The 24,301-nt window shown below is 41.5% G+C and overlaps 8 protein-coding genes and 1 pseudogene across 10 annotated transcripts; 4 read left to right on the forward strand and 5 right to left on the reverse strand.

The window, feature by feature from the left end:
- Window positions 1-228: 228 nt before the first annotated feature.
- LOC108087656 (probable cytochrome P450 317a1) lies at window positions 229-2,491 on the reverse strand. Its single transcript, XM_017185144.2, has one exon. It carries the CDS (start codon window positions 2,238-2,240, stop codon window positions 675-677), a length of 1,566 nt encoding a protein of 521 aa, XP_017040633.1. The 5' UTR covers window positions 2,241-2,491; the 3' UTR covers window positions 229-674.
- Window positions 2,492-4,413: 1,922 nt separating this feature from the next.
- LOC108087705 (cytochrome P450 6a8) lies at window positions 4,414-6,085 on the forward strand. Its single transcript, XM_017185221.2, has 2 exons — window positions 4,414-5,529; window positions 5,588-6,085. Exons 1-2 carry the CDS (start codon window positions 4,428-4,430, stop codon window positions 6,004-6,006), a joined length of 1,521 nt encoding a protein of 506 aa, XP_017040710.1. The 5' UTR covers window positions 4,414-4,427; the 3' UTR covers window positions 6,007-6,085.
- Window positions 6,086-6,479: 394 nt separating this feature from the next.
- LOC108087706 (probable cytochrome P450 6a21) lies at window positions 6,480-8,339 on the forward strand. Its single transcript, XM_017185222.1, has 2 exons — window positions 6,480-7,646; window positions 7,703-8,339. Exons 1-2 carry the CDS (start codon window positions 6,551-6,553, stop codon window positions 8,119-8,121), a joined length of 1,515 nt encoding a protein of 504 aa, XP_017040711.1. The 5' UTR covers window positions 6,480-6,550; the 3' UTR covers window positions 8,122-8,339.
- A 268-nt stretch (window positions 8,340-8,607) lies between these two features.
- LOC108087707 (probable cytochrome P450 6a21) lies at window positions 8,608-10,181 on the forward strand. Its single transcript, XM_017185223.2, has 2 exons — window positions 8,608-9,703; window positions 9,763-10,181. Exons 1-2 carry the CDS (start codon window positions 8,608-8,610, stop codon window positions 10,179-10,181), a joined length of 1,515 nt encoding a protein of 504 aa, XP_017040712.2.
- Window positions 10,182-11,234: 1,053 nt separating this feature from the next.
- On the reverse strand, window positions 11,235-13,110 carry LOC108087749 (probable cytochrome P450 6a20). The gene is made up of 2 exons (XM_017185272.2): window positions 12,018-13,110; window positions 11,235-11,956 (listed from the first exon to the last, which is right to left on the reverse strand). The coding sequence occupies exons 1-2, from the start codon at window positions 13,102-13,104 to the stop codon at window positions 11,529-11,531; spliced, it is 1,515 nt and encodes a 504-aa protein (XP_017040761.1). The 5' UTR covers window positions 13,105-13,110; the 3' UTR covers window positions 11,235-11,528.
- Window positions 13,111-14,087: 977 nt separating this feature from the next.
- Window positions 14,088-17,033, forward strand: LOC108087667 (cytochrome P450 6a9). 3 transcript variants are annotated; one of them, XM_017185160.1, is made up of 3 exons: window positions 14,088-14,153; window positions 15,413-16,216; window positions 16,271-17,033. In XM_017185160.1, exons 1-3 carry the CDS (start codon window positions 14,150-14,152, stop codon window positions 16,687-16,689), a joined length of 1,227 nt encoding a protein of 408 aa, XP_017040649.1. In that variant the 5' UTR covers window positions 14,088-14,149; the 3' UTR covers window positions 16,690-17,033. The 3 variants fall into 3 exon arrangements, with proteins under 3 accessions (XP_017040649.1, XP_017040650.1, XP_017040648.1); XM_017185161.1 differs by having other exon boundaries at window positions 14,089-14,202; window positions 15,174-16,216; XM_017185159.1 differs by having other exon boundaries at window positions 14,089-14,191; window positions 15,211-16,216.
- Window positions 17,034-17,114: 81 nt separating this feature from the next.
- On the reverse strand, window positions 17,115-17,537 carry LOC122320135 (annotated as a pseudogene).
- LOC108087605 lies at window positions 17,489-24,015 on the reverse strand. The gene is made up of 6 exons (XM_043208377.1): window positions 22,695-24,015; window positions 22,203-22,624; window positions 20,811-21,543; window positions 20,072-20,481; window positions 18,076-19,186; window positions 17,489-18,018 (listed from the first exon to the last, which is right to left on the reverse strand). Exons 1-6 carry the CDS (start codon window positions 23,758-23,760, stop codon window positions 17,597-17,599), a joined length of 4,164 nt encoding a protein of 1,387 aa, XP_043064312.1. The 5' UTR covers window positions 23,761-24,015; the 3' UTR covers window positions 17,489-17,596.
- LOC108087668 (probable cytochrome P450 6a17) lies at window positions 19,959-21,672 on the reverse strand. The gene is given in 3 exon segments (XM_017185162.1): window positions 19,959-20,481; window positions 20,591-20,790; window positions 20,792-21,672. Coding segments are annotated over 3 exon segments (1,497 nt in total). The 3' UTR covers window positions 19,959-20,065.
- Window positions 24,016-24,301: the final 286 nt, after the last annotated feature.

Here is a 24,301-nt window from a genome sequence, read left to right on the forward strand (position 1 = left end):
ATTTAAAATATATACTAACCTCAAAAGTAACAAACAATGAATCAAATTGACAAATATCTTAACAAATCAAAGGTTCATCCCTAGGAGGACTCGGTGTATTTAATAGAAGTTAAACAAGCTATTTTAAAAGAAATGTTTTTTCGAAATAAATAAATTCTTAAATAAAGAACTTGTGTTTAACATTATATAACTATTCTAATTTGACTTTGCCTATGCGGTTACACGACCTTTAGTTATTATAATTTATTTGGTTAGTTGCCATACTGAGTTTTATATTGCTTTCTAGACTTTGTTCGTCGAGTAAATTCTTCGTCATTAAGTTAAGGCTGGAGATTTAGATACTGACATAAGTTTTATCTCTTACTCATCTTGACATTTTTCATACGCAAATGAGTTGCTTCAATCTTTAAACACTTTCCATATTAAGTAGAAACAGGAAACTTTTTAAGTGAACTAAAATCAATTAATTTAAGGAAGTAACTTCTCAATTTTTATGAATTTTTGTATATCCGAAATGGTGAAACTATTTCTCAATTTTAAACGAAGTAATTAACAACTTTTGGTAATAATTATTTGCTTCAGTGGCACTTTTTACTTGAAATCAGAGATGATGTAATTGATAATATATTTCTTCTCTCCCAGAGATTAATCATATGTCAGTTCTGATCTCCATTTCATACCGCCCTCTCCTCGTTTCCTGGCTCTATAACTCCCAATGGCATCAGGGTTAGCGCAATGCCATCCTCCAGATTCACCAGAGGTTGTCTGGTGCTCAAACTGAATTCGTATTCGGAAAGTAGAATGGCCAATGCCAATCGCAGTTGCAGCTGTGCGAACTGTATTCCTATGCAACTTCTAGCTCCCACTCCGAATCCAAACCAGGTGCCTTGTTCCTGCAGGGAATCTCTTGGTCCACCCCATCGATCTGGTTTGAATTTCTCCGGTTCCGGATAGATATCCGGATCGTGGTGGATTGCGTGGGTGGGAATGATGAGGAACAGTTCCTTGACCAAGATGTACTTCGGATGATCCGGAACCGCGTAATCATTTAAAGTGCGTCGCAGGATGTAAGGAGTTATGGGATGCATTCTCAGGGTTTCATTGATTACCTGACCCATGAAATTCAGCGACTGAATGCACTCGTAGTTGATGTTCCCCTCATTGCGTTCAATAGCTTTGTTAACCTCCTCCCTCACTCGAATTTGCAATTCGGGATGCAAGGCTAGTTCATATAGCATATAGGATAGAGTATTTGCCGTTTGTTCATATCCTGCCTTCAAAAAGACAACTGCATGGGCTGCCAACTCGTTTTGCAGATGCAAGCCCAACTCCTTATCCGATTCGTATTGGTGGGTGATCAATTCCAATGCCTTAACCTCCATTAGCAACTGCAAATAGTCCTGGCGACGAACTCCTGAGGCTTCTCTTTGCTCCACAATTTTCACCAGGAGTTTGGTGAAATATTCCTCCGCCTGTTTGGGCGTTTGACGCATGCGCAGCATTCGACAAAAGTTCGGAAAGCGTATCATCATCAGGTTCATGAGGTAACCATGTTTATGGCTATTCAAAGCCATCTCCGTCATCTGCTCAAAGTCGTCCAAGGGAAATGTTTTCCTCTGCTCGGCATCCAAACCAAAAACACATTTAGCCAGGGAAGACAAGACATAACGCCTCATGATCTTCTGGATATGAACCGTGGAATGGGGTTGCTTCATTAGAGTCGAACTAACATTCAGAAGGAGTTCTGCAGCTTCCTCGTAGAGACAACCGAACAACCAGGACATGCGATCGCCCTCCAAACTGGGATCCAACTTCCTGCGCATCTCCTTCCAGCTCTCCCCTCTCAAAGCATAAAGATCCCCCGACAACGGATCCGATTTCTGGTTGCAGTACAACCCACGATCGTTGAAGTTCCAGAAATCCTTGATCATTATCTGCCTGATCAGCTCCCGATCGAGGATCAAAGCTCGCGGCTGCAGCAGAGCGTAGAATCCGCAGAAGGGACCGCTGCCCTTGAACTTTTTGTATATGGCAGAGTAATGATTCGCCTTCATCGCCTCCGTGCTCAAAGTCTGCGTCATTATTTGCCTAATGATAGGCCATAGCTTTTTCGGCCTCTCGTGCGGAATGTTCAGATAGCGCCAATAGTCGCGTTGATATCGCGCCGCGATAATTAGCAGAACCAGCAGCCCGAGCACCAGAAGTCCGATGATCAGGAAAATGATCCACATGTTTTGCATTTCACTTGTGCTTTTCTGATTTTCTATTTACTCCGTCGAATCACATGAACACACGTAAATGTGGCTAACGAAATCACTGCGATTTTCGCGGGGTTTTTTGTGGGGAGGGTGGACTTCCACTTCCTGCCCACCAGCTATCTTGCCACCCTTTCACTCTCACTTAGAGCCACTATATAGCTCTCTGTTCCGCTTTCGATGAACTATGATCTAATGCATCATCGCTGCGGAGCGTTCTCGGCGTTCTCGACGGGTTACGCGATTCGACTGAAACTGAAAATGGGAACTGAGAACTGAGCGTACACTGCGGAGAAAAGTAACTATTCACGATTTACTCGCTCCGCGATTCAGGTGCGAGCTTTTAATTTGCTTCTTAACCGCTTTTTGCTTTTTTTGCTTTTTGCTTTTTTGCTTTTCAAGTGCGCTACACTGGAACTCGTGGGCGTCCAACTGAGGCCAGACGGACATACGATTATTATTGCCTCATATTCGATGTTGGTGGCACCAGCAGACATTCACAGAAGACCTGTTTATGCGGCTTACGAAAACTAAATAAACAAGAGATATGATAAGGGTGCCATAAACATTTACTAAACATCAATTGTTAAACGAAAGGCAAACAGGAAAAGTAAATGCCAATAAATGTAACACGAAAAGCAAATGGGAAAAATATATAACAATAAACTAACTTTTTGTCTTATTACTTTGGGAAATTTTTTTAAACTTTTAATCACTTACTAACCTTCTTTTGTAGGAAGTTAATGTATTCACCTTGGCTGATCCAGAACTCTTATCAACAAAGTTTATTTTCGTTTATCAAATTTTCAGGCAGCATACTAAACTTCTTTGTTGGGTTGTTTTTGGGAATTTCTCAATTAACAAAAGGCCCTAAAATCATTTACTATCTAATCAAAAAAATTTATAGAAGCCACGAACTTATAATAAAGAACACTTTCGCTTTTTCTACAAGTGCTTTTCTAACCCAAACGATAAGTTTTACGCCCAATTAACATTTAAATACCCAGATAACAAACAAAAAAGTGGACAAAAGAAAAGCTCACTCCACAAAGCTGAAATAGAGCCAAAATAAATAAAATATCAAAAAGCTACCAGGTTTAATTGGTTTTTGTTGTTGTTGTTATTTTTTGTTGGCAACATCCGCACTCGAAATCTAATCAACTGTCAAACAAATATGACCGAAAAGGTAAACAATGTCGTTGCCAGATCTGTCAAAAATCAAAGTGGCTAATACCCATATCATGTTCCGTCACCGATCGAACATGGACTGCTGCTCATAAAGTAGCCCCCGAGTTATATGACGTTATTCAGCGAGAATTAATTTGACTCTTCAAGCAAATTGATAAGCGAGGGCTCGTCGTTGTACAGTAGAAACAAGCTATAAGCAATAACTTAATAAAAATATTTTCAATAGTAATTTTATGATGAGAAAATAAGTTTTTTCATTAGAATTTCATTATGGTTAAAATTCCATAATTTGTAATGAAAGGTTTTATAGACCAATGAATTTTACTTTAATTTATTTAAGTTTCTTTAAGTTCAGTGATTGGTAACATTAATTTAATTCGAACCCTATTGGTCACACCAAATCATCTTAAAGATCTTCAAGGTTGGTTTGTATCTCTTATCTGACGAATACAAATAAGAAGAAGAATACAATTGCCAAAGAGTAAGCACATGCAAGTCATAGTTATGGTAGGTTAGTTTTGTTGACAACAAGGAATAGGTGGCCATAGACAATTCTAGGTGTGACTCTTCCATTTAAAAATAATATAACAATCGTAACCGCACAACGGTGAATAAGCAGACACTTTTCAGACAAATTCTGATATGCGTAAACGTGATAAGTGATAAGACATCTAGTACAGTAACAATCGGATAATTCCCACTGGTAACATTGTTATTATCAAATGTTTGTAGAGTGTTTATTCTAATTAGTTTTATTAAAACTTTTCCTGCTTCGTTATCTTCACCGACTCAACTTCAGTGTACGATTCTTGCTGGCTCACAATGGCCGGTAAAACGTAAACACAGCGTGAGATTAACTTTTACTTTCCGTGCGTCTTGGATCGAGAATGCCTCGTCATGCTAAGTGGGTAAGTTTCGACCGTTTAAAAGCAGTTCGTCGTTTGTTTTTCGAATCAGTCGTAACCGAACAGCATCAGTAGCAGCATGGCTTTAACATACCTCCTCTTCCAAGTGGCGGTGGCCCTTCTGGCGATCGTAACTTACTATCTCCACCGAAAACTGACGTACTTCAAGCGACGGGGAATTCCTTTCGAGCAACCCCATCCGATCAAGGGAAACATAGCGGAGCTGCAGAAAACTAAGAACTTTCATCAAGTTCTCCAGGATCACTACGACAAATTCCGGGAGAGCAAAGCCCCCTTCGTGGGATTCTATCTATTCCAAAATCCCGTGGCATTTGTCCTCGATCTTGACCTGGCCAAGCATGTGCTCATCAAGGACTTCTCCAACTTCTCGGACAAGGGAATGTTCTACAACGAAAAGGATGATCCCATTTCGGCTCATCTTTTTAACTTAGATGGTCCGCAGTGGCGATTGCTGAGGAACAAACTCTCCTCGACCTTCACCTCGGGCAAAATGAAGTACATGTATCCCACAGTTGTTTCCGTAGCCAACGAATTCATGAGTGTAATGCACGAGAAGGTGTCGAAGGACCCCGTTCTGGACATTCGCGATCTGGTTGCCAGATTTACGGTGGATGTGATTGGAACTTGTGCCTTTGGCATCAAATGCAACAGTTTACGGGATGAGAAAGCAGAGTTCCTGCACTTTGGCAAGCGATCTTTGGTGGAGAAGCGACATGGCTTATTCCTGAACGGATTCATTCGTAGCTATCCCCAATTGGCCAGGAAACTGCGAATGGTGCGAACGGCCCAGCACATCACGGACTTCTACGAAAGGATCGTCAGGGAAACTGTGGCGGTGCGGGAAAAGGAGAACATCAAGCGGAACGACTTCATGGACATGCTCATCGAATTGAAAAACCAGAAGGAAATGACTCTGGAGAATGGCGAAGTGGTCAAGGGATTGACCATCGAGGAAGTCCTGGCCCAGGCCTTTGTGTTCTTCATTGCCGGCTTTGAGACATCCTCTTCCACCATGGGATACGCTCTCTACGAACTGGCCAAGAATCCGCATATTCAGGACAAGGTAAGAGCTGAGATCGAGGAGGTTCTGGAGCGATATGATCAGGAGTTTTCCTATGAGTGCACCAAGGATCTTAAGTATCTCAACCAGGTTATAAATGGTAGGTTTACAAAGATACAAATTCAAGAAAACCTATTAAATTGTGTTTACCCTTCTAGAAACCCTAAGACTCTACACCATTGTACCCAATTTGGATCGCAAGGCCGCAAAGCGTTACGTGGTTCCCGGAAATCCCAAGTTTGTCATCGAGGCTGGTCAATCGGTCATGATTCCCTCATCAGCTATCCACCACGATCCCAGCATTTATCCGGAACCCTACGAGTTCCGTCCTGATCGATTCTCCCCCGAAGAATCTGCCGGACGTCCTTCAGTTGCCTTTTTGCCCTTCGGCGATGGTCCTCGCAACTGCATTGGCCTGAGATTCGGACAGATGCAGGCCCGAATCGGACTTGCCCAGCTCATCAAGAACTTTAAGTTCTCCACCTGCTCGAAAACCCCAAACCCTCTGGTCTACGATCCAAAGTCATTTGTACTCGGTATTAAGGAAGGACTCTATCTCAAGCTGGAGGCCATCTAAAAATAAGTTCACAAGCCATCGCATCAATGCCAAAGTTTAAAGTATAATAAAGATAGTTGTTTATTTGTTTGTCCCATAACCTAGCTTGAAGATAAATTTGTTGGGATAGGTTTAAGTTGAACTGGACAATAGCAACATTTTTTGTTTATGGGTTTATTGCCAATTGAATTAGGGTTCCCTCTTTAATGGTATCACAGGGGTATAATTGGCTGGTTAAAAATCAATAACACTTTTTAACATTTACATGTTGTACCTTAGAAAGATCGTATTAACAGGTACTTTAGAATCGATACGTGCACTGAATACTAACTTATCAAAATGTTAATCACATTGTACTTGCAAAATTCTTGCGATAAGTACGACCACTGAGATTGTTGACAATCGGTTTGTTGGTCACAATGACTGGCAACTATTGATTCGAGCTATTAAAAAGCACGAGTAAAGCTTTACCAGTTTCAGTTAGTGGAAAACATTCAACAAGTTTGCAAACGATCGCGGCTACAAGTTGATAAAAAAAGTCCTATAAATATACAACCCGTGAGTCATGGCTGTGGGAACCGTACTATTGACAGCCTTTCTGGCGTTACTTGGCTACCTCCTGGCGAAATGGCGTAGCACCATGAGATACTGGCAGGACTTGGGCATTCCCTGCGATGAGCCGCACATCATGATGGGCAGCATGAAGGGAGTCAAAACAAAGCGGTCCTTCAACGAGATCTGGACGAGCACCTACAAGAAGTTCCGGGGAACTGGACCCTTTGCGGGATTCTATTGGTTCCGCCGACCGGCTGTTTTTGTCCTGGAAACCTCCCTGGCTAAGCAGATCCTGATCAAGGACTTCAACAAGTTTACGGATCGCGGCTTCTTCAACAATCCCGAAGATGATCCACTGTCTGGTCAATTGTTCTTGTTGGACGGTCACAAGTGGAAATCAATGCGTCAAAAGCTAACGCCCACATTCACATCGGGAAAAATGAAGTACATGTTCCCCACGGTGATAAAAGTGGGTCACGAGTTCACCGATGTCTTCGGTGAATATGTGAAAAAGAACGAAATTGTGGAGGTGAAGGAGCTGTTGGCCCGATTTACCACCGATGTGATTGGCACCTGTGCCTTTGGAATCGAATGCAGTAGTTTAAAGGATCCCGAAGCCGAGTTCCGGGTAATGGGTCGAAGATCCCTAACTGAACAGCGACTTGGTGCCATAGGAATCGGTTTTGTCAACAGCTTTCCCAATTTGGCACGTCGCCTTCATATGAAAATGACAGCGGAACCCATCGAAAAGTTCTTCATGCGAATCGTCAGGGAAACAGTGGCATTTAGGGAGCAAAACAATGTACGACGAAATGACTTCATGGACCAGTTGATTGATTTGAAAAACAACCAACTAATGACATCCGAAACTGGGGAGAATGTTAACCTAACCATTGAGCAGATTGCAGCCCAGGCTTTTGTGTTCTTTGCGGCTGGTTTCGAAACCTCCTCGACCACCATGGGATTTGCCCTATATGAACTCGCTCAGCATCAGGACGTTCAGGATCGCATGCGGAAGGAGATCCTGGAGATCTGCCAGAAAAACAACGGAGAGTTGAGCTACGAAAGCGTCAAGGATCTGGTCTACCTTGATCAAGTGATTTCTGGTAACTAAAATAGAAATAATTTATAATTTCTAGTTTACTAATAATTTCCTTTGCAGAAACCCTTCGTTTGTACACAGTTCTCCCAGTTTTGAATCGCGAATGTCTGGAAGATTTTGTGGTTCCCGATAATCCCAAGTATGTGATTAAGAAGGGAATGCCTATCCTGATTCCCTGCGGAGCCATGCATCGCGATGAGAAGCTATATCCCAATCCAGACACCTTCAACCCGGATAACTTTTCACCCGAACGCGTGAAGGAGAGAGATTCCGTGGAGTGGCTTCCCTTCGGAGATGGTCCGAGAAATTGCATTGGAATGCGGTTTGGTCAAATGCAGACTAGGATTGGATTGGCCCTCCTCATCAAGGAGTTCAAGTTTTCTGTCTGCGATCAGACAACTATTCCGATGATTTACGACAAAGAAATGTTCCTTATATCAAGCGATAAAGGAATTTACCTTAAAGTTGAACGAGTGTAAAAAAATGTGTACCTGTATCACAAAAAAACTTGTACTACTTGGAGATAAAACTTGTTTATTATGTAATTATTGCTGGTAATTTTCTGGTAATTAAATGATGTAATTGTTTAGCTACTGACCTTTACAGGTTCCAAAATTTAGTTCTTAAAAATCTCGAAAAATGCCCGAAAGTCACAAATTATTTCACGAATTAAATAATGTTACGTATCCGCAACTAAGTGCTGAGTAATAACGCATCACATCAATGTCAAAGTTTAAAGTAAGGATTATTGTTTATATGTTTGTTTCGTAACCTAGCTTGATCAGAAAAAATGTTGGGATAGGTTTAAGTTGGTCTAAGCTTAAGAAATTTTTTTTTTTGTTCATGGGTTTATTGCCTATTGAAACCCTAATTCCTTTTTAATGGGTATTACAGAGGTATAACTCGCGTTCGCGGCAACAAATTGATTAAAATAGTCGTATATATACCTACAAGCCACGTGAGTCATGGCTGTGGGAGCGGTACTGTTGGCAGCGTTTCTGGCGTTAATCGGCTACCTTTTGATGAAATGGCGTAGCTCTTTGAGATATTGGCAGGATTTGGGAATTCCCTGCGATGAGCCGCACTTCATGATGGGCAACATGGAGGGAGTCCGAACCAAGCGATCCTTCCACGAGATCTGGACGAGCACCTACAAGAAGTACCGGGGAACTGGACCGTTCGCTGGATTCTATTGGTTCCGCCGACCAGCTGTGTTTGTCCTGGAAACCTCCCTGGCTAAGCAGATCCTGATCAAGGAGTTTAACAAGTTCACGGATCGCGGCTTCTACAACAATCCCGAGGATGATCCATTGTCTGGTCAGTTGTTCCTACTGGATGGGCACAAGTGGAAGTCAATGCGCCAAAAGCTAACGCCCACTTTCACATCGGGAAAAATGAAGTTCATGTTCCCCACGGTGATTAAAGTGGGTCACGAGTTCATCGATGTGTTCGGTGAATATGTAAAGAAGAACGAAATTGTTGAGGTGAAGGAGCTGTTGGCCCGATTTACCACCGATGTGATTGGCACCTGTGGCTTCGGCATCGAATGCAGTAGCTTGAAGGATCCCGAAGCCGAGTTCCGGATAATGGGTCGTAGAGCACTAACTGAAGAGCGATTGAGTCCCATTGCAGTCGCGTTTACCAATAGCTTTCCCAATTTGTCACATCGCCTTCATATAAAAATCACTGCGGAACACATCGAAGAGTTCTTCCTGCGAATCGTCAGGGAAACAGTGGCATTCAGGGAGCAAAACAATATTCGACGAAATGACTTCATGGATCAGTTGATTGACTTGAAAAACAACCAACTAATGGCATCCGAAACTGGGGAGAATGTCAACCTAACAATTGAGCAGATTGCGGCGCAGGCTTTTGTGTTCTTTGCGGCTGGTTTTGAAACCTCCTCGACAACCATGGGATTTACCCTTTATGAACTGGCCCAGCATCAGGATATTCAGGATCGGGTGAGGAAGGAGGTGCTGGAAATTTGCCAGAAAAATAACGGAGAGTTGACCTACGAAAGCGTCAAGGACTTGGTCTACCTTGATCAAGTTATTTCTGGTAACTGAAAAAAGAAATATTCTAAACCCACTTTACTTATAATTTTATTTATTTTGCAGAATCCCTTCGACTGTATACTGTTCTCCCCGTTTTAAACCGCGTATGCCTGGAAGACTTTGTAGTTCCCGATAATCCCAAGTATGTGATTAAGAAGGGAATGACTGTTCTGATGCCCAGCGGAGCCATGCATCGCGATGAGAAGCTGTATCCCAATCCGGACACCTTTAACCCGGAAAACTTTTCACCCGAGCGCGTGAAGGAGAGAGATTCCATAGAGTGGCTTCCCTTCGGCGAAGGTCCTCGAAATTGCATTGGAATGCGGTTTGGTAAAATGCAGGCCAAGATTGGATTGGCCCTCCTTATCAAGGAATTCAAGTTCTCTGTCTGCGATCAGACAACGATTCCCATGAAATACAACAAAGAAATGTTCCTTGTGGCAAGCGAGAAAGGCATTTATCTTAAAGTTGAACGAGTGTAATATAATTGTATATATCACAAAAAAAACTTGTGTTACTGTGGAGATTAAACTTATTTATGTATTTGTTATGTAATTATTGCTGGTAATTTACTGGTAATTAAATGTTGTAATTGCTGTACTACCAAAGCTTTAAAGGCCCTATTTTCGTTCTAATAAATAAGAGCTCTTGGCTCTGAAAAAATGCCCGAATGTAGACTACATTTTCAAAAGTTTTTTCATTAATAAAATTAAGTTACGTATCCGTAACTAAGTGTTGAGTAATAACGGTTTGTTTATTTACAAACAAAACATCAGGGAGCTATATAAATAGAAGCTAAGATATAGAGAGACTCTCTATAATGCCGGCCGGTTTGCTCTTTTGTACCCGATTTGAATTCTCTTTACAGAAATCGAATGAAGAGTAATCCAGAGTGATCTGTGAAACAAAGTAAAGAGAAATGACTCTTATCCGTTATGTTGTGTTTACAAACTGGCTAGAGAAATGCTTTCTTATTTTTCTTGAATTCAACTACATATGTATAAGGAAATGTTTGCCTTAATTCACATCGTGAACTATTTATAATTGTTGTTTAATTTGCTACAATATTATAAATATTTAAATATTGGTATTTTCAACTGATGATCCTTTATAGAGGACATTTGAACTGCACTCTTTCTTTCTCTTTGCCTTTTACTTTCACTCTTCCACTCTTTGGGGATGACAAAACTGCAAGTCATCGTTATGGTTTTATTTTTGGCTACAGTAAGCATTACTCAGCAAAATGTGTAAATGGATAAAAACCTGAAATTTATAGGTACACATGTTACCCATGTAATATACAAATTGTAAATATAAACTCCGGGAAATCAATTTTTATTTTTAGAGGAAACCTCTCGTAAACAGATTTTAAAACGAAAGTTAAGGCTTCAAAAATTTGTCGATTAAAATAAGTAGATTCAATCTACAATCACTTCAAACAGGAAATTCTATCTAAATAAGTGAGGTGTAACGACATTTATATTAACTCATGTTGAACCAGATGATGTCATTATGTTAATTTTTCCAAACCAGAATAGACAGCCAACAAAAATTTTATTGAATTATTTCTTAGTCAACTTTTTGCAACAATGTTACACTAAAATCTTAATGAGGACAATTAAAAAACCTGACTTATGTAACACAAGTTCATTGTTAGTAAAGTAATCACTTTCTCATGGCAAACAAGCAAAAGCAAAAGCTTATTTATTAACTGAGAGTACAATTAAAAACAATACGCTAGTTATCGTCTAAAATACTATCTATTCAACTAACTGCGCTGTAGCCTCTAACGATTTTTCAACTAAAGCCAAATTACTTTTTAATTATCTTTATTGCCGAACAACCCGGCTGACTTTCAAGTGGATTCCGCCCTTCGAACTCATCAGGATGTCATCGGCTCTGTACTCCATTGGCACGACAGTCTTGGTGGGGTGCACTTCGAACTTGAAGTTGTGGATGAGCAGGGCCATTCCAACGAAGACCTGCATCCTTCCAAACCGAAGGCCAATACAATTTCGGGGACCCTCTCCAAAAGGCAGGAAAGTACAGGCCGGACGCTGTTGCACCTGATCCTCATCGAATCGCTCCGGAATGAACTTCTCCGGCTCCGGATAGAACTCCGGATCGTGATGAATGCCCCAGGTGGGCACTATAACTCCAGTGCCCTTCTCAATATTGTACTTGGGATTACTGTGCTCGTAGTTTTCAGTGGCGACACGGATCAAGTGACCAACTACAGGACGTTTTCTCATGGTTTCTGGAGGAATATAAAAAACACTTTAGTTGGGGTAACTCACTTAATTAAATGAGAAACTCACCATCGATCACCTTTTCCAGATAGCTCATCTCCTTCATGCTGTCATAGTCCAGTTTTCCATTGTGCTTCTTAAGGACACTATCAATTTCCGTTCTGAGTTTGTCCTGAATATCCTGATTCAAGGCCAATTCATACAAGGCAAATCCCATGGTTGTGGAGCTGGTTTCAAAACCAGCCAGGAAGAATATAAAAGCCTGGGCAGCGATTTCATTGAAGCTTAGACCATTTTGCTTGTCTCCGTTTTCGTACTTCAACTTCATTTCGATCAGCATGTCCATGAAATCATTTCGCTTCACGTTGTTTTTCACGCGAAAGTCCACTGTATCCTTGATGATCTTCATGTAGAAGTCCTCGACTTTCTGGGGACTCTGCTTCATGCGCAGTTTGGCTGCCAATTTGGGAGCTCCAAAGAGAATCAGATCCATGGACTTTCCGTAACGTCGCTCGGTGATGGCAGAAGTGCCCATTGTAACAAACTCAGCCTTGGGATCCGACAAACTGTGGCATTCCAAACCAAAGGCACACGTTCCTATTACATCGGCTGTGAATCGAGCCAATAGATCCGTGATCTCCAGAGAATCCTTGCTGGCGGAGGCCTTCTCACCGAACACCCTTATCAAATCATCTCCCACATTCAGAATTGTGGGGAACATGTTCTTCATTTTTCCAGATGTGAAAGTGGGCGTCAGTTTCTGACGAAGTGTCTTCCACTTAAGACCCTCGATATTTACCAGGTTATTGGTCAGCGGATCATCCCGCTCGTTGTGGAATATACCGCGATCGTGGAACTTGTCGAAGTCGCGGATCAAAACGGTCTTCGCGAAATCAATGTCGGTTACAAGAGCTATATGCTTGAAATACATATAGAATCCGACGAATGGTCCATCGGTCTTGTTCTTGTACTTGAAGTAGGTTCGCTTGAATATCTCCGATATCTGCACGGTTTTCATTAGCTCTTTGGTATTTCCGAATGGAATTGTGGGTGCATCATGTGGAATGCCGCGGCGCTTCCAATAGCTAAAGCGCTGTTGCACAAACCACACAGCGAGGGTAAGGGCACCGAGCAGTAGAACGATTAAAACGGCCATTTCGAAACAACTGAATAAACCGAACGGAGGCACCTGCTTTTTATAGCCGACTTTTTAACCGATTCGTCTACCGCTTTCCGGTCACCTGACTCTCTTCGCGCCAATAAAGAGTACCAAAGTACAAGCGCCTATCTTGCACATGTGTCATTTATTCTCTTCTGTTTGTTCTTAACACTTGTTTTGTTGTTGTCCTTACATTTTTCACTACTAAGTATGACTTGAGTTTTTTCGAAAAGAATTTCACCTTGTTCGTAAATGTGTCACAATTTCTTTTTACGAAATGATTTACATTCATTTAAGATAAATGTATGCCTAATTGGTTACAAATTTAGTTTACATTATGTTTAATTGTTATTTTGTTATCATTCCATGTTCCATTATGTTCCATTTAACATTAACAGACTAATAAACTTGTTATATACCATATATAGGTATATATGTATATATAAATAGCAAGTCACCGTTACTTTTGATTTTTCGGTGAGAATTAATTAAAGCAATGCGAAAAGCTCAGCTACTGGGTTGAGTCAGTTTTTATGACGTCTTTATATATCTTTTGACGTGGGTGGCTTTTATTATTTTTATCTTTATACATTTATGTGTTTGCTATATTTATTTTTGTTATGCATGATCGCACAATGTAAACAAAACAAGGTTTGTTCTTGCTCTAATTTATACACAAAATTTTTAAGAGAGAGAAAGATTTATTTTCTTAACCTAACCCTCCTTAAAAGATGTTGGGGTAGGCTCTTGTAATCTGCATAAAAAGTTATTCAAAAAGAAGCTTTTTAAAAAGTTCTTATATAAAAACTCTCTTCATAAGAGAAATTTTTGGCACTATGATGAAAGAGAGAGAACAATCGTAATAAAGAAATGTGTTTATTATTTTGATTGAGAACAATCAAACGCAATAGAAATTTATGGGTTGTGAGATTGCTCAGCTATCTTGTGGAGCTTTTAGAATTCAGTGGGCTTATGGAACTCGTCTAGGCTGCACCACATTTCCCGACCGCTAACTATTTTCTACCGCACCCAAGTTGACGTCATGGGTGTGTTTGCTTATCTACTGACCGCACTCGTAGTTCTGGTGGGATATATAGTAGGGGAGGGTGGTCCCATACCGACCCCCTAAAAGGCAAAGGCGATAAAGGTGAGAAAAATCACTTTTTCAGTTCAGTTCAAAAATTTACTATGTAGAGGGATCAGTTTACTATACATCTAAATGATTAGTAAGTGCGTAGGTGCTTTGAAGCGTTAGATATTCAGCCAAATATAAAACTCTACTTTTTGGTCGTACTCAAAAGTAGTGGTCCGAAACCGACCCCCTATTTCTTAACAGAAAAATTTAATAACATAAAATAGAATTTAATGATTTTGACGTTTATTAAGAAATATATTGAAGGTTCTTTCCAGAAAATAAAAATTAATGTATGAAATAAAGGGCACTGTAGTCAATTGATGAAGTCTGAGTTGTCCTCTTTCTCATAGTAAGTTTTCGCGTTGTTTTCGCGTTGTTTTTCGAAAGCCGCTCGCTGATGACTGTCTCTTCGCTGTCTTCTGATGTTTTTGCTGTTTCTGTTACTTTTCTTTACTGAATCTTGTTTACTTTTTCATATTTTTCCTCAAAAATACGCTATGACATATTAAGCTGCCAATAAATGGGGGTCGGTTTCGGACCATCACCTAGCGGTCGGTTTCGGACCACCACGACCTTTTCTGATTAACTGCTCGGCATTAACTAAAGACGCAAAGAGCGATGTAATTCTAATTATGTGAGTGAAAGCTAGGACTATCAACGATCAGAAAAATTTACTCTCCGATTTTTATGCGGAGAAAAAAAATTTAAGCTCAAGTTCAGTAAAGCTCAAAAATAAATGTCACAGGCGTTGAAACAAAACAAACGGAAAAATTGCAGTGAAACAAAATAAGTCAAAGTGGCTATCTATCTCCAAAATGTCTGTGTTATAACAGCTTTTCACTGAAGTTACCGACAATTCGGCTAGCATCGCCATCTCTGAGAAACATGGGGGGTCGGTATGGTACGGCCGGTCGGTATGGGACCACCCTCCCCTATTCAAACTGCGTCGTGCCCTGCAATACTGGCAGAATCTGGGCATTCCCTGCGAGGATCCCCACTTCCTTATGGGAAGTCTAACGGGAGTGCAAACCAATCGCTCGTTCTTCGATGTCTGGATGGACTACTACAACAAGTTCCGTGGAACTGGTCCCTTTGCGGGCTTCTACTGGTTCCAAAAACCCGGAGTTCTGGTTCTGGACACCTCCCTTGCTAAATTGGTTCTCATTAAAGAGTTCAACAAGTTCACGGACCGCGGATTCTATCACAACTCAGAGGATGATCCGTTGTCAGGCCAATTGTTCCTACTTGATGGTCATAAGTGGAAGTCAATGAGGAACAAGCTTTCGCCCACTTTTACGTCCGGGAAAATGAAGTACATGTTTCCCACGGTGGTGAAGGTGGGCCACGAGTTCATCGATGTCTTTGGCCAGACAATGGAGAAATCTCCAATCGTCGAGGTTAAGGATATTTTAGCCCGATTCGGCACCGATGTGATTGGAACCTGTGCCTTCGGCATCGAGTGCAGTAGTCTCAAGGATCCCGAAGCGGAATTCCGGGTGATGGGACGTCGAGCTGTTTTTGAGCAGCGCCACGGACCGATTTTAATAGCCTTCATGAATAGTTTCCCGAATCTGGCCCGAAGGCTCCATATGAAATTGTACCTCGAGGAAGCGGAACAGTTTTTCCTGCGCATCGTCAGGGAAACAGTGGCTTTCAGGGAGCAGAACAACATCCGTCGCAATGACTTTATGGATCAGTTAATCGATTTGAAAAATGCTCCACTTACCAAGTCTGAAACTGGGGAAAGTGCTAACCTCACGATCGAGGAAATGGCAGCTCAGGCTTTTGTTTTCTTCGGAGCTGGCTTCGAAACCTCATCGACCACAATGGGATTTGCTCTTTACGAACTGGCCCAGCATCAGGACATTCAGGATCGGGTGAGGAAGGAGTGCCAGGAGGTGATTGGCAAGTACAACGGGGAGTTGACCTACGAAGGCATGAAGGAACTTGTCTATCTGGACCAGGTTATATCGGGTGAGTGATGGTTAAGTGGTTATTGAGTCCACACTAACCTTTAAATTCTTCCAGAAACCCTTCGTCTGTATACTGTTCTCCCAGTTCTAAATCGAGAGTGCCTCGAAGACTTTGTAGTTCCCGATAATCCCAAGTACGTGATTAAGAAGGGAATGCCTGTATTGATTCCTTGCGGAGCCATGCACCGCGATGAGAAGCTATATCCCAACCCAGATAAATTCGATCCAGACAACTTTACTGCGGATCGTGTGAAAGAACGCGATTCCATAGAGTGGCTTCCATTCGGCGAAGGTCCTAGAAATTGCATTGGAATGCGGTTTGGCCAAATGCAGACTAGAATTGGATTGGCCTTTCTGATCAAGAACTTTAAGTTCTCCGTCTGCGAGAAGACAACTATTCCCATGGTTTACAGCAAAAAAACATTCTTAATATCGAGTGATACTGGTATTTTCTTGAAAGTTGAACGTGTTTAATGGTTTTTCATGGAATGGTATTGAAGTAACAGCAAATTTTGTATAACTTTTGGTGAGGATGCTGTTACTATATATACATATACTTATGTGAATATATTTGTAAATAACAATTAAAAGTTCTTGGTTTCAGGTTAGTTATTACCTTTAGTTACATATTATTGTAATAACTGATTTATGCAAACGAAAATAAACTCTTTGTACTTAACATCAAAGCTACATTAACAAGACTAAACAACAATACTAGGTATATATACATAAATTAAAATTGTTAAAACATAAATAGCTTAGTTTTTTACCTAACAGTATAGATTTAAAGTAAAACAGAACATTTTAAAATCCCATTAGTTTCTCTCTATCTTACTGATGTTGAGGTGAATACCACCTTAGGAGCTCAGCAGAAGGTTCTAAATTTTGTATTTGAGAGGAAATTGCGTCTTCGTGGGGTGCAACTCGAACTTTAATTCCGGAGACCAGCTTCAAAAGGCAGGAAAGCACAGGTGGGTCTCTTTTTCACCTGCTCCTCATCAAAACGCTCCGAGATGAACTTTTCATAAAGGGTAAACCCCATTGCCGAGAAGCCCTCTTCAAAACCAGCCAAGAAGAATGTAAAAGCCTGTGCTAACCTCATTGAAGGTTAGGCCATTTGCCTTATCGCCATTATCGTACTGTAGTTTCATATTGATAAGCAAGTCCATCAAATCGTTTCGAGTCACCTTGATTTTCACCCTATAATCTATAGTATCCCTGAGAATGTTCATATAGAAATCCTGGACTTTCGGAAGTAGAAACTGAAACCCCATTTTCACTGCTAATTTCGGGTGATATATTTCTACACTGACACCAAAATTTTATATCATTACATATTACATACTACTTTAACATAATTGTAAACAGCGACTCAACAGAATCACTTGGCAAGCTTCTCGACTTTAAGATGTATTCCATTCTCTGCAGAAAGAAGTATGCTTTTAACGACAATCTTCATGGGAATTTGTGTCTCCGGGGCGACACTAAACTTATATCCCTTGATGAGATAAGCCAATCCTATGCAGGTTTGCATGAGTCCGAATCGAAGACCAATGCAATTTCGGGGACCTTCTCCGAATGGAAGCCAGGTGCAAGAAGGTCTAGCTGCGATTGCTTCCTCTGTGAATCGCTCCGGATTGAACTGCTCCGGATCTGGATAGATATCTGGGTCGTAGTGAATACCCAGAGCGGGAATCACAACTACAGTGCCCTTGGCAATGAAGTACTTTGGATCTTCGGGTGAAAAGTCCGAGTCAGTTATTCTCGTTAGATGCGCAAGAACTGGATATTTGCGAAGGGTTTCTGAGGGTTGAAAAGGAATTAATAACTAATCAATAGACAATAAAAGTAAGTACTTACCCATGACGACCTGCTCCAGATATTTCATCTCCTTGATACCTTCGTAGGTGAATTCATTATTGTGCTTGGCCAAAACACTGGCTATCTCTTCGCGGACTTTATCCTGGACCTCCTGGTTCTGGGCCAGTTCATAAAGTGCGAATCCCATGGTCGTAGAACTCGTTTCAAATCCAGCCACAAAGAAAATAAATGCCTGGGCCAAAATCTCGTTGAAGGACATGCCGTCCTCAGTGTTTCCGGATTGTTCCTTTTGGTACATATCAATCAGACTGTCCATAAAATCGTTTCGCTTCTCCTTGGTCCTCAATCGGTAGTCAATGGTTTCTCTTACAATCCGAGTATAAAAGTCCTCCACATCTTGGACGTTCAACTTAAGGTGCAAACGGCGGGATAGTTTGGGGAAACCGAAAATGAGGAAATCCAGCCATCCTCCATAGCGACGTTCGATGATCGCCCGTCTGCCAATGGTCACGAAATCGGCTTGAGGATTGTGCAAGCTGTTGCAATTGAGGCCAAAGGCACAGTTTCCGATTACATCAGCGGTGTAGCGTGCCACCAAATCCACGACTTCAAGAACCTTTCCCTGACCCACGGTGGTCTTAGCACTGAAAACACCTTCCAATTCCTTCCCGACCTTCACAACAAGAGGAAACATGTTCTTCATTTTTCCGGACGTGAAAGTGGGTGTCAACTTGTGCCTCAGATGACGCCACTTCTGACCTTCGATGGAGAACAAAGTGGCGGAGAGTGGGTCATCGACCTCGTTCCAGAAGATACCCCTGTTCTCAAAGTGATTGAAGTCCTTGATCAGCACCCTCTTGACCAACTCCAAATCGGTGATCACAGCGCTTCGGGTGAAGAAGAAGTAAAGTCCGGCGAATGGGAAGTTCGATCCCTTGTATTTCATGTAATAGTCCCTGAATATTTGCGCTATGTGCCGCTTCTTGGGCCAGTCTCCCATGTTTCCGAAGAGTGGGTGTGGCACATCGTGGGGAATCCCCCTCCTCTGCCAATATCCATGACGTCGTCGGGCCACGAATAAAATCAGCGACACCAAAAGCGCGATCAGCGACAAAAGCAGCGACATTCTGCGACCGAGTTCCGCTCCAAACTGAAATTGAATTCCGTTTTGGGGCGACGTTTATAGGGGAAACGTTCTCTTCTAATCTCTTTTTAAACTCTCTCCGATTTCCTCCAGCTTGATAATAATAAGCCGCATGGTGTCTGGTAACACAAGTACAACAAGCGTACAATGTTATCAAAAGTTAGCTAACTTTATAAAATTTAACAAGCATAACATTTGGCAAGTTGAATATAGCTTTGCATATGGGGTTTCTTTTATAAGCAAAACAAAACCGATGACGCAATCGAATCTGCTAAAAAAACTTGTAAAACTGTTTTGCCTACTCACTTAACCAATCGTTGGGATCATTGGGAAAGCAATTATCACTATAAATAAAAAAAAAATATTAACTAATGCGAATTAAATATCGCTCATACTGGTGAATTCCAGCGTGCAAAATTGCATTAATCATTAACCACATTGTTTAGGAAACCTAATAGAATAAAAACCTAAGTACTTAGCAGATTAGATTTCTGATAGTAATAGATTAGATATGGTCTTTCATAGGTCAGTCGTAGAAATAAGAATTTAACTATACCTATGAATTACTAAATAAAGAACCAGCTGATGAAATACGGTGTGCCAAATATAACCGATATTGCCTTCGCAACCTGTATTTATAATTCCTTGATAGTAATAGAAAATCTTAGCAGCAAAACTAGAATGACAAGTCATTGACTTTAAACGTCATTAAGTACAACAATGAACAGCAATATAATTCATAAGACTAATGACCGATAATTAAGTTAAAGAGAGAAAATTGTTGTTGCACTTTGTATTGGAGCATACTAAGCTGTTCTTTATTAACTATATTATTGGATTCGAATCATTAAATAAACTGATTCAATTATGTTTTTTCAACTTATTTCACACCTTCTCCACTTTGAGATGGATTCCATTCTCGGCGGAGATTAGAATGTTGCCGACGACAATCTTCATGGGGATTTGTGTCTCCGGGGCGACACTAAACTTATATCCCTTGATAAGATAAGCCAATCCCACGCAGGTTTGCATTAGACCAAATCGAAGTCCAATGCAATTTCGGGGACCTTCTCCGAATGGAAGCCAAGTGCAAGAAGGTCTGGCGGCGATTTCCTCTTCAGTAAAACGTTCCGGCTTGAACTTCTCCGGTTCGGGATAGATTTCCGGATCGTAGTGAATACCCAGAGCTGGAATCACAACAATTGTGCCCTTGGCAATGAAGTACTTTGGATCCTCCGGCGAAAAGTCCGACTCAGTCATTCTCGTAAGATGCGCCAAAACGGGGTACTTGCGAAGTGTTTCTAGTTGAAGAGGTACTACGTTAAGTACTTTTTGTTTATATGGTTTTTCCCTTAAAACCAACCCATGCAAAACTAGCAAAACTATTAAACTAGTTCTAGTAAAACTTACCCATAACAACCTGTTCAAGGTACTTCATCTCTTTAATGCCCTCGTAGGTAAACTCGTTGTTGTGCTTGGCAAAAACATTTTTTATCTCCTCCCTGAGTTTGTCCTGGACATCCTGGTTCTGAGCCAGTTCATAAAGTGCGAATCCCATGGTCGTGGAGCTCGTCTCAAATCCAGCCACAAAGAAAATGAAAGCCTGTGCTCAGCTCATTGAAGGTAAGACCATCCTCCGAGTTTCCAGCCTGCTCATTCTTATACATTTCTATCAGACTGTCCATAAAGTCATTTCGCTTCTCCTTGGACTTCAGTCGGTAGTCAATGGTTTCCCTAACGATTCTGGTGTAGAAGTCCTCTGCTTCCTGGATGTTCAGTTTTAAACGCAGGCGACGTGATAATTTGGGGAATCCGAAAAGAAATATATCCAGCATATTGCCATAGCGATGCTCCACGATCGCCCGTTTGCCCATTGTTACAAAATCAGCTTGCGGATTATATAAACTATTGCAATTAAGACCAAAGGCGCAATTTCCGATTACATCAGCGGTGTAGCGTGCCACCAGATCCACAACCTCCAAAACACTACCTTCCCCCAAAGCTATTTTACCGCTGAACACCTTCTCCATTTCCTCTCCAACTTTAACGACTATGGGGAACATATGCTTCATTTTTCCGGATGTAAAAGTGGGCGTAAGTTTGTGCCTCAAGTGTCGCCACTTCTGACCTTCAATTGAGAACAGAGTAGCCGAAAGGGGATCATCGATCTCGTTGTAAAAGACACCTCTGTTCTCGAAGTGATTAAAGTCCTTGATCATGACTCTTTTGACCAACTCCAAGTCGGTGATTACAGCGGTTCGGGTGAAGAAAAAGTAGAATCCAGCGAAGGGATAGTCCGAACCCTTGTATCTTAAGTAGTAGTCCTGGAATATCTTGGCAATGTGTTGCTTCTTTGGCCAGTCCTTTATATTTCCGTAGAGTGGGTGTGGCACATCGTGGGGAATACCCCGCCTCTGCCAATATCCATGACGTCGTCGCGCGGCGAATAAAAGAAGCGAAACTAAAACCACGATCAGCGACAGAAACAACATTTTACGTTCGCGGTTCGCACTAAACTGAGTTCAAAGCGAGATACTATAACGCTTATAAGCTTCGTCTTCCTCTCTTATGACTTACTCTTATGATAAAATCATTCAGGTTTTGTACTCAACGTAAACATATCCTCACAAGTTCTCTTTAACTAAGCAAACAATCAAATTAAAAGAATTCGCTTTGGGAGGGAAAATAAAATAAAACAGTATAGTGCAAAAAATAATCTCGTTTTTACGCAACCAGATAAACAAAAGCAACAGAAAATACATATAATAATTTCGATTGTATTTGTTGCTGTCTGGATACAATATAAACTGAAATTATATTGCTTCGGGTACGAAGAGAACAGAATCAATTTGTATACTTTCTCAGATAATTAAAGCTCTGACCCCTATAAAGCTGGCATTCTCAATCAAAAATGTACAAATTATTGCGTAGATTGATACAAAAATGTATTATAATACATACATAATAAATTGAAAATATACAATAGAACCGAGATCCATTTAAAATGAACTGCTCATCTTAGTTGGCTTACATCTTGGACTTTTAGGTAGATACCATTTGCGGAGCACAGCAGAATATTCGACTTCACAAACTCGATTTTCGGGTCAGTTCTCGGACAGACGCTGAAGTGAAAGTTTCTGAGCAGGCTGACCAGACCGATGGTCGTCTGCATTTTGCCAAATCTCATTCCTATGCAATTCCGCGGTCCATCTCCAAAGGGCAACCACGCGGCGGTGGGTCGCTGGGCAAGTTCATCGGCCAAAAACCGCTCGGGAATAAACTTGTGGGGCTCTGGATAAATGGCAGGATCATGATGGATCCCATAAACCGGGATCAGTACCATCTGGTCGGGTTCGATATAAAAGTGACGATCGCCCTTAGCGGCATATAAGTGCCTGGAGATCCGAGTGAGCTGTGGTAGTATGGGATATTTCCGAAGGGTTTCTGAAAATGAAGTAAGTTTAGTAAAATATAAATATAATTATGATCTGCACCTGTGTTAACTTAGACCCACCTGCAATGACCAGTTCCATGTAGCGCAGCTCCTGCATGGAATCGTAGGTGAATTCTCCCTGATGTAATTGCAAGGCCTCTTCGATTTCCTGGCGTAACTTCACCTGAATGTCTGGTTGTTTCGCCAACTCGTATAGGGCAAATCCCAAAGTCGAGGCGGAGGTATCGAAACCCGCCACAAAGAATATGAAAGCCTGGGCGGCCATTTCCTCGATGGTGAGCTCACCCCGCTGCTTCATTTCGATCAGCAGGTTCATAAAGTCGTTCCTTACGATGCCCTGCTCCTCCCGTTGCCTCACAGTTTCCCGGACAATGCCCACATAGAAATCGGTGATGTCCTGGTGGATTTGGCGCATGCGCAACAGACGAGCGAGGTCAGGAAAGCTCTCAATGAATCCATCGATCAGTTTGCAATGACGTCGCTCTAAAAAAGCTCTCCTTCCCATTTTAGCAAACTCCGCCTCGGGATTTCGCAACCCATTGCACTGCACACCAAAGGCACATCGTCCTATCACATCGGAGGTATATCGCGCCATTAGATCACTAATTTCCAGGATGTTGCACATGGCATTATCTGCCAATTCTCCGCACACCTGTGCCAATTCCATGCCCACCTCGCAAACCGTGGGAAACATGTACTTCATCTTGGCGGAACTGAAAGTGGGGGACATCTTCTGGCGCAAGGGTCGCCACTTGGGTCCATCGATGCGGAAGAGGTGTCCGGTTAAGGGATCATCACGCTCGTTATGGTACATGCCACGATCCTCGAAGTTGGCAAAGTCACGGATGAGAATCTGCTTAGCCAGTTCCAAGTCCGTGACCAACACCACAGGTCGTAGCATCATGAAAAATCCAGCAAAGGGAGCTCCATTGTTCTTGAACTTTTCGTATATAGGTGTTACGATTTCGATGAAGTGCTTTGTCTTCCTAAAACCATCCATATTGCCCACGGGGAATCGACCCGGGACATTTCCAATTCCCCGACGGGTCCAGTAACTGAATCGCGTGCGGACAAACCAAAAGCCCACTGCCAGGGCGACCAAAAGTAGAGCCACCACGTCCAGCATCCTCTCTGAATGGATTTCACTTTCGACTGAACAGTATAGCTTTATCCCCTATTTCGAATTGCCTCTAATCAGCTGCAGTTCCAATGTAAACAACCCAGACCGATAACCCCGTAATAAAAAACCTCGGTAGAACACAACGAACTGGAATAGAAGCTCTGATTTAAAAGCTTTGAGCCGCGAATGGAGGAGAAGAGAACGTAAAAAAGGGAGAGTCAAGTGCACTAGAACCGCCCTGATCTTGGAATTTAAGATAGCTTGCAATATTATAGTTATTGATTTTGCAATTATGCATTATAAGATATTATGTATGATTATTTGTAACGGTTTCACAAATTCTTTTGGGTTTCAAATATATAAATTAACGTTATAACGATCTGCTTGAAATATTTATTTTAATGTAAATGTAAAGTTTGAATCATTATAGAATCACTTGGGTTTACTTATTACAGTTTGTGATTTAAAACTTATTAATTAGAGTTACAATTGGGTTAAAACTTACCGTTATTTTTGTTATCAAAATTCGAAAGTCAATGCCAGTTCA

The sequence above is a fragment of the Drosophila ficusphila genome, unplaced genomic scaffold (genome assembly GCF_018152265.1).
Source record: "Drosophila ficusphila isolate 14025-0441.05 unplaced genomic scaffold, ASM1815226v1 contig_414, whole genome shotgun sequence".
Classification (NCBI taxonomy): domain Eukaryota; kingdom Metazoa; phylum Arthropoda; class Insecta; order Diptera; family Drosophilidae; genus Drosophila; species Drosophila ficusphila.

What these genes read in the sequence shown, in the direction of transcription:
- LOC108087656 (XM_017185144.2), bottom strand. Translation starts at nt 2,240, where the DNA reads ATGCAAAACATGTGGATCATTTTCCTGATCATCGGACTTCTGGTGCTC.
- LOC108087705 (XM_017185221.2), top strand. Translation starts at nt 4,428, where the DNA reads ATGGCTTTAACATACCTCCTCTTCCAAGTGGCGGTGGCCCTTCTGGCG. An exon ending in TCTCAACCAGGTTATAAATG is followed by an intron (nt 5,530 to 5,587) that starts GTAGGTTTACAA and finishes TTACCCTTCTAG; the next exon opens with AAACCCTAAGACTCTACACC.
- LOC108087706 (XM_017185222.1), top strand. Translation starts at nt 6,551, where the DNA reads ATGGCTGTGGGAACCGTACTATTGACAGCCTTTCTGGCGTTACTTGGC. An exon ending in CCTTGATCAAGTGATTTCTG is followed by an intron (nt 7,647 to 7,702) that starts GTAACTAAAATA and finishes TTTCCTTTGCAG; the next exon opens with AAACCCTTCGTTTGTACACA.
- LOC108087707 (XM_017185223.2), top strand. Translation starts at nt 8,608, where the DNA reads ATGGCTGTGGGAGCGGTACTGTTGGCAGCGTTTCTGGCGTTAATCGGC. An exon ending in CCTTGATCAAGTTATTTCTG is followed by an intron (nt 9,704 to 9,762) that starts GTAACTGAAAAA and finishes TTTATTTTGCAG; the next exon opens with AATCCCTTCGACTGTATACT.
- LOC108087749 (XM_017185272.2), bottom strand. Translation starts at nt 13,104, where the DNA reads ATGGCCGTTTTAATCGTTCTACTGCTCGGTGCCCTTACCCTCGCTGTG. An exon ending in TCTGGAAAAGGTGATCGATG is followed by an intron (nt 11,957 to 12,017) that starts GTGAGTTTCTCA and finishes ATATTCCTCCAG; the next exon opens with AAACCATGAGAAAACGTCCT.
- LOC108087667 (XM_017185161.1), top strand. Translation starts at nt 14,150, where the DNA reads ATGGGTGTGTTTGCTTATCTACTGACCGCACTCGTAGTTCTGGTGGGA. An exon ending in GTAGTTCTGGTGGGATATAT is followed by an intron (nt 14,203 to 15,173) that starts AGTAGGGGAGGG and finishes GGACCACCCTCC; the next exon opens with CCTATTCAAACTGCGTCGTG. An exon ending in TCTGGACCAGGTTATATCGG is followed by an intron (nt 16,217 to 16,270) that starts GTGAGTGATGGT and finishes AAATTCTTCCAG; the next exon opens with AAACCCTTCGTCTGTATACT.
- LOC108087605 (XM_043208377.1), bottom strand. Translation starts at nt 23,760, where the DNA reads ATGCTGGACGTGGTGGCTCTACTTTTGGTCGCCCTGGCAGTGGGCTTT. An exon ending in TCCATCTCAAAGTGGAGAAG is followed by an intron (nt 19,187 to 20,071) that starts GTGTGAAATAAG and finishes ATTCAATTTCAG; the next exon opens with TTTGGAGCGGAACTCGGTCG. An exon ending in TCTGGAGCAGGTCGTCATGG is followed by an intron (nt 18,019 to 18,075) that starts GTAAGTACTTAC and finishes TTCAACCCTCAG; the next exon opens with AAACCCTTCGCAAATATCCA.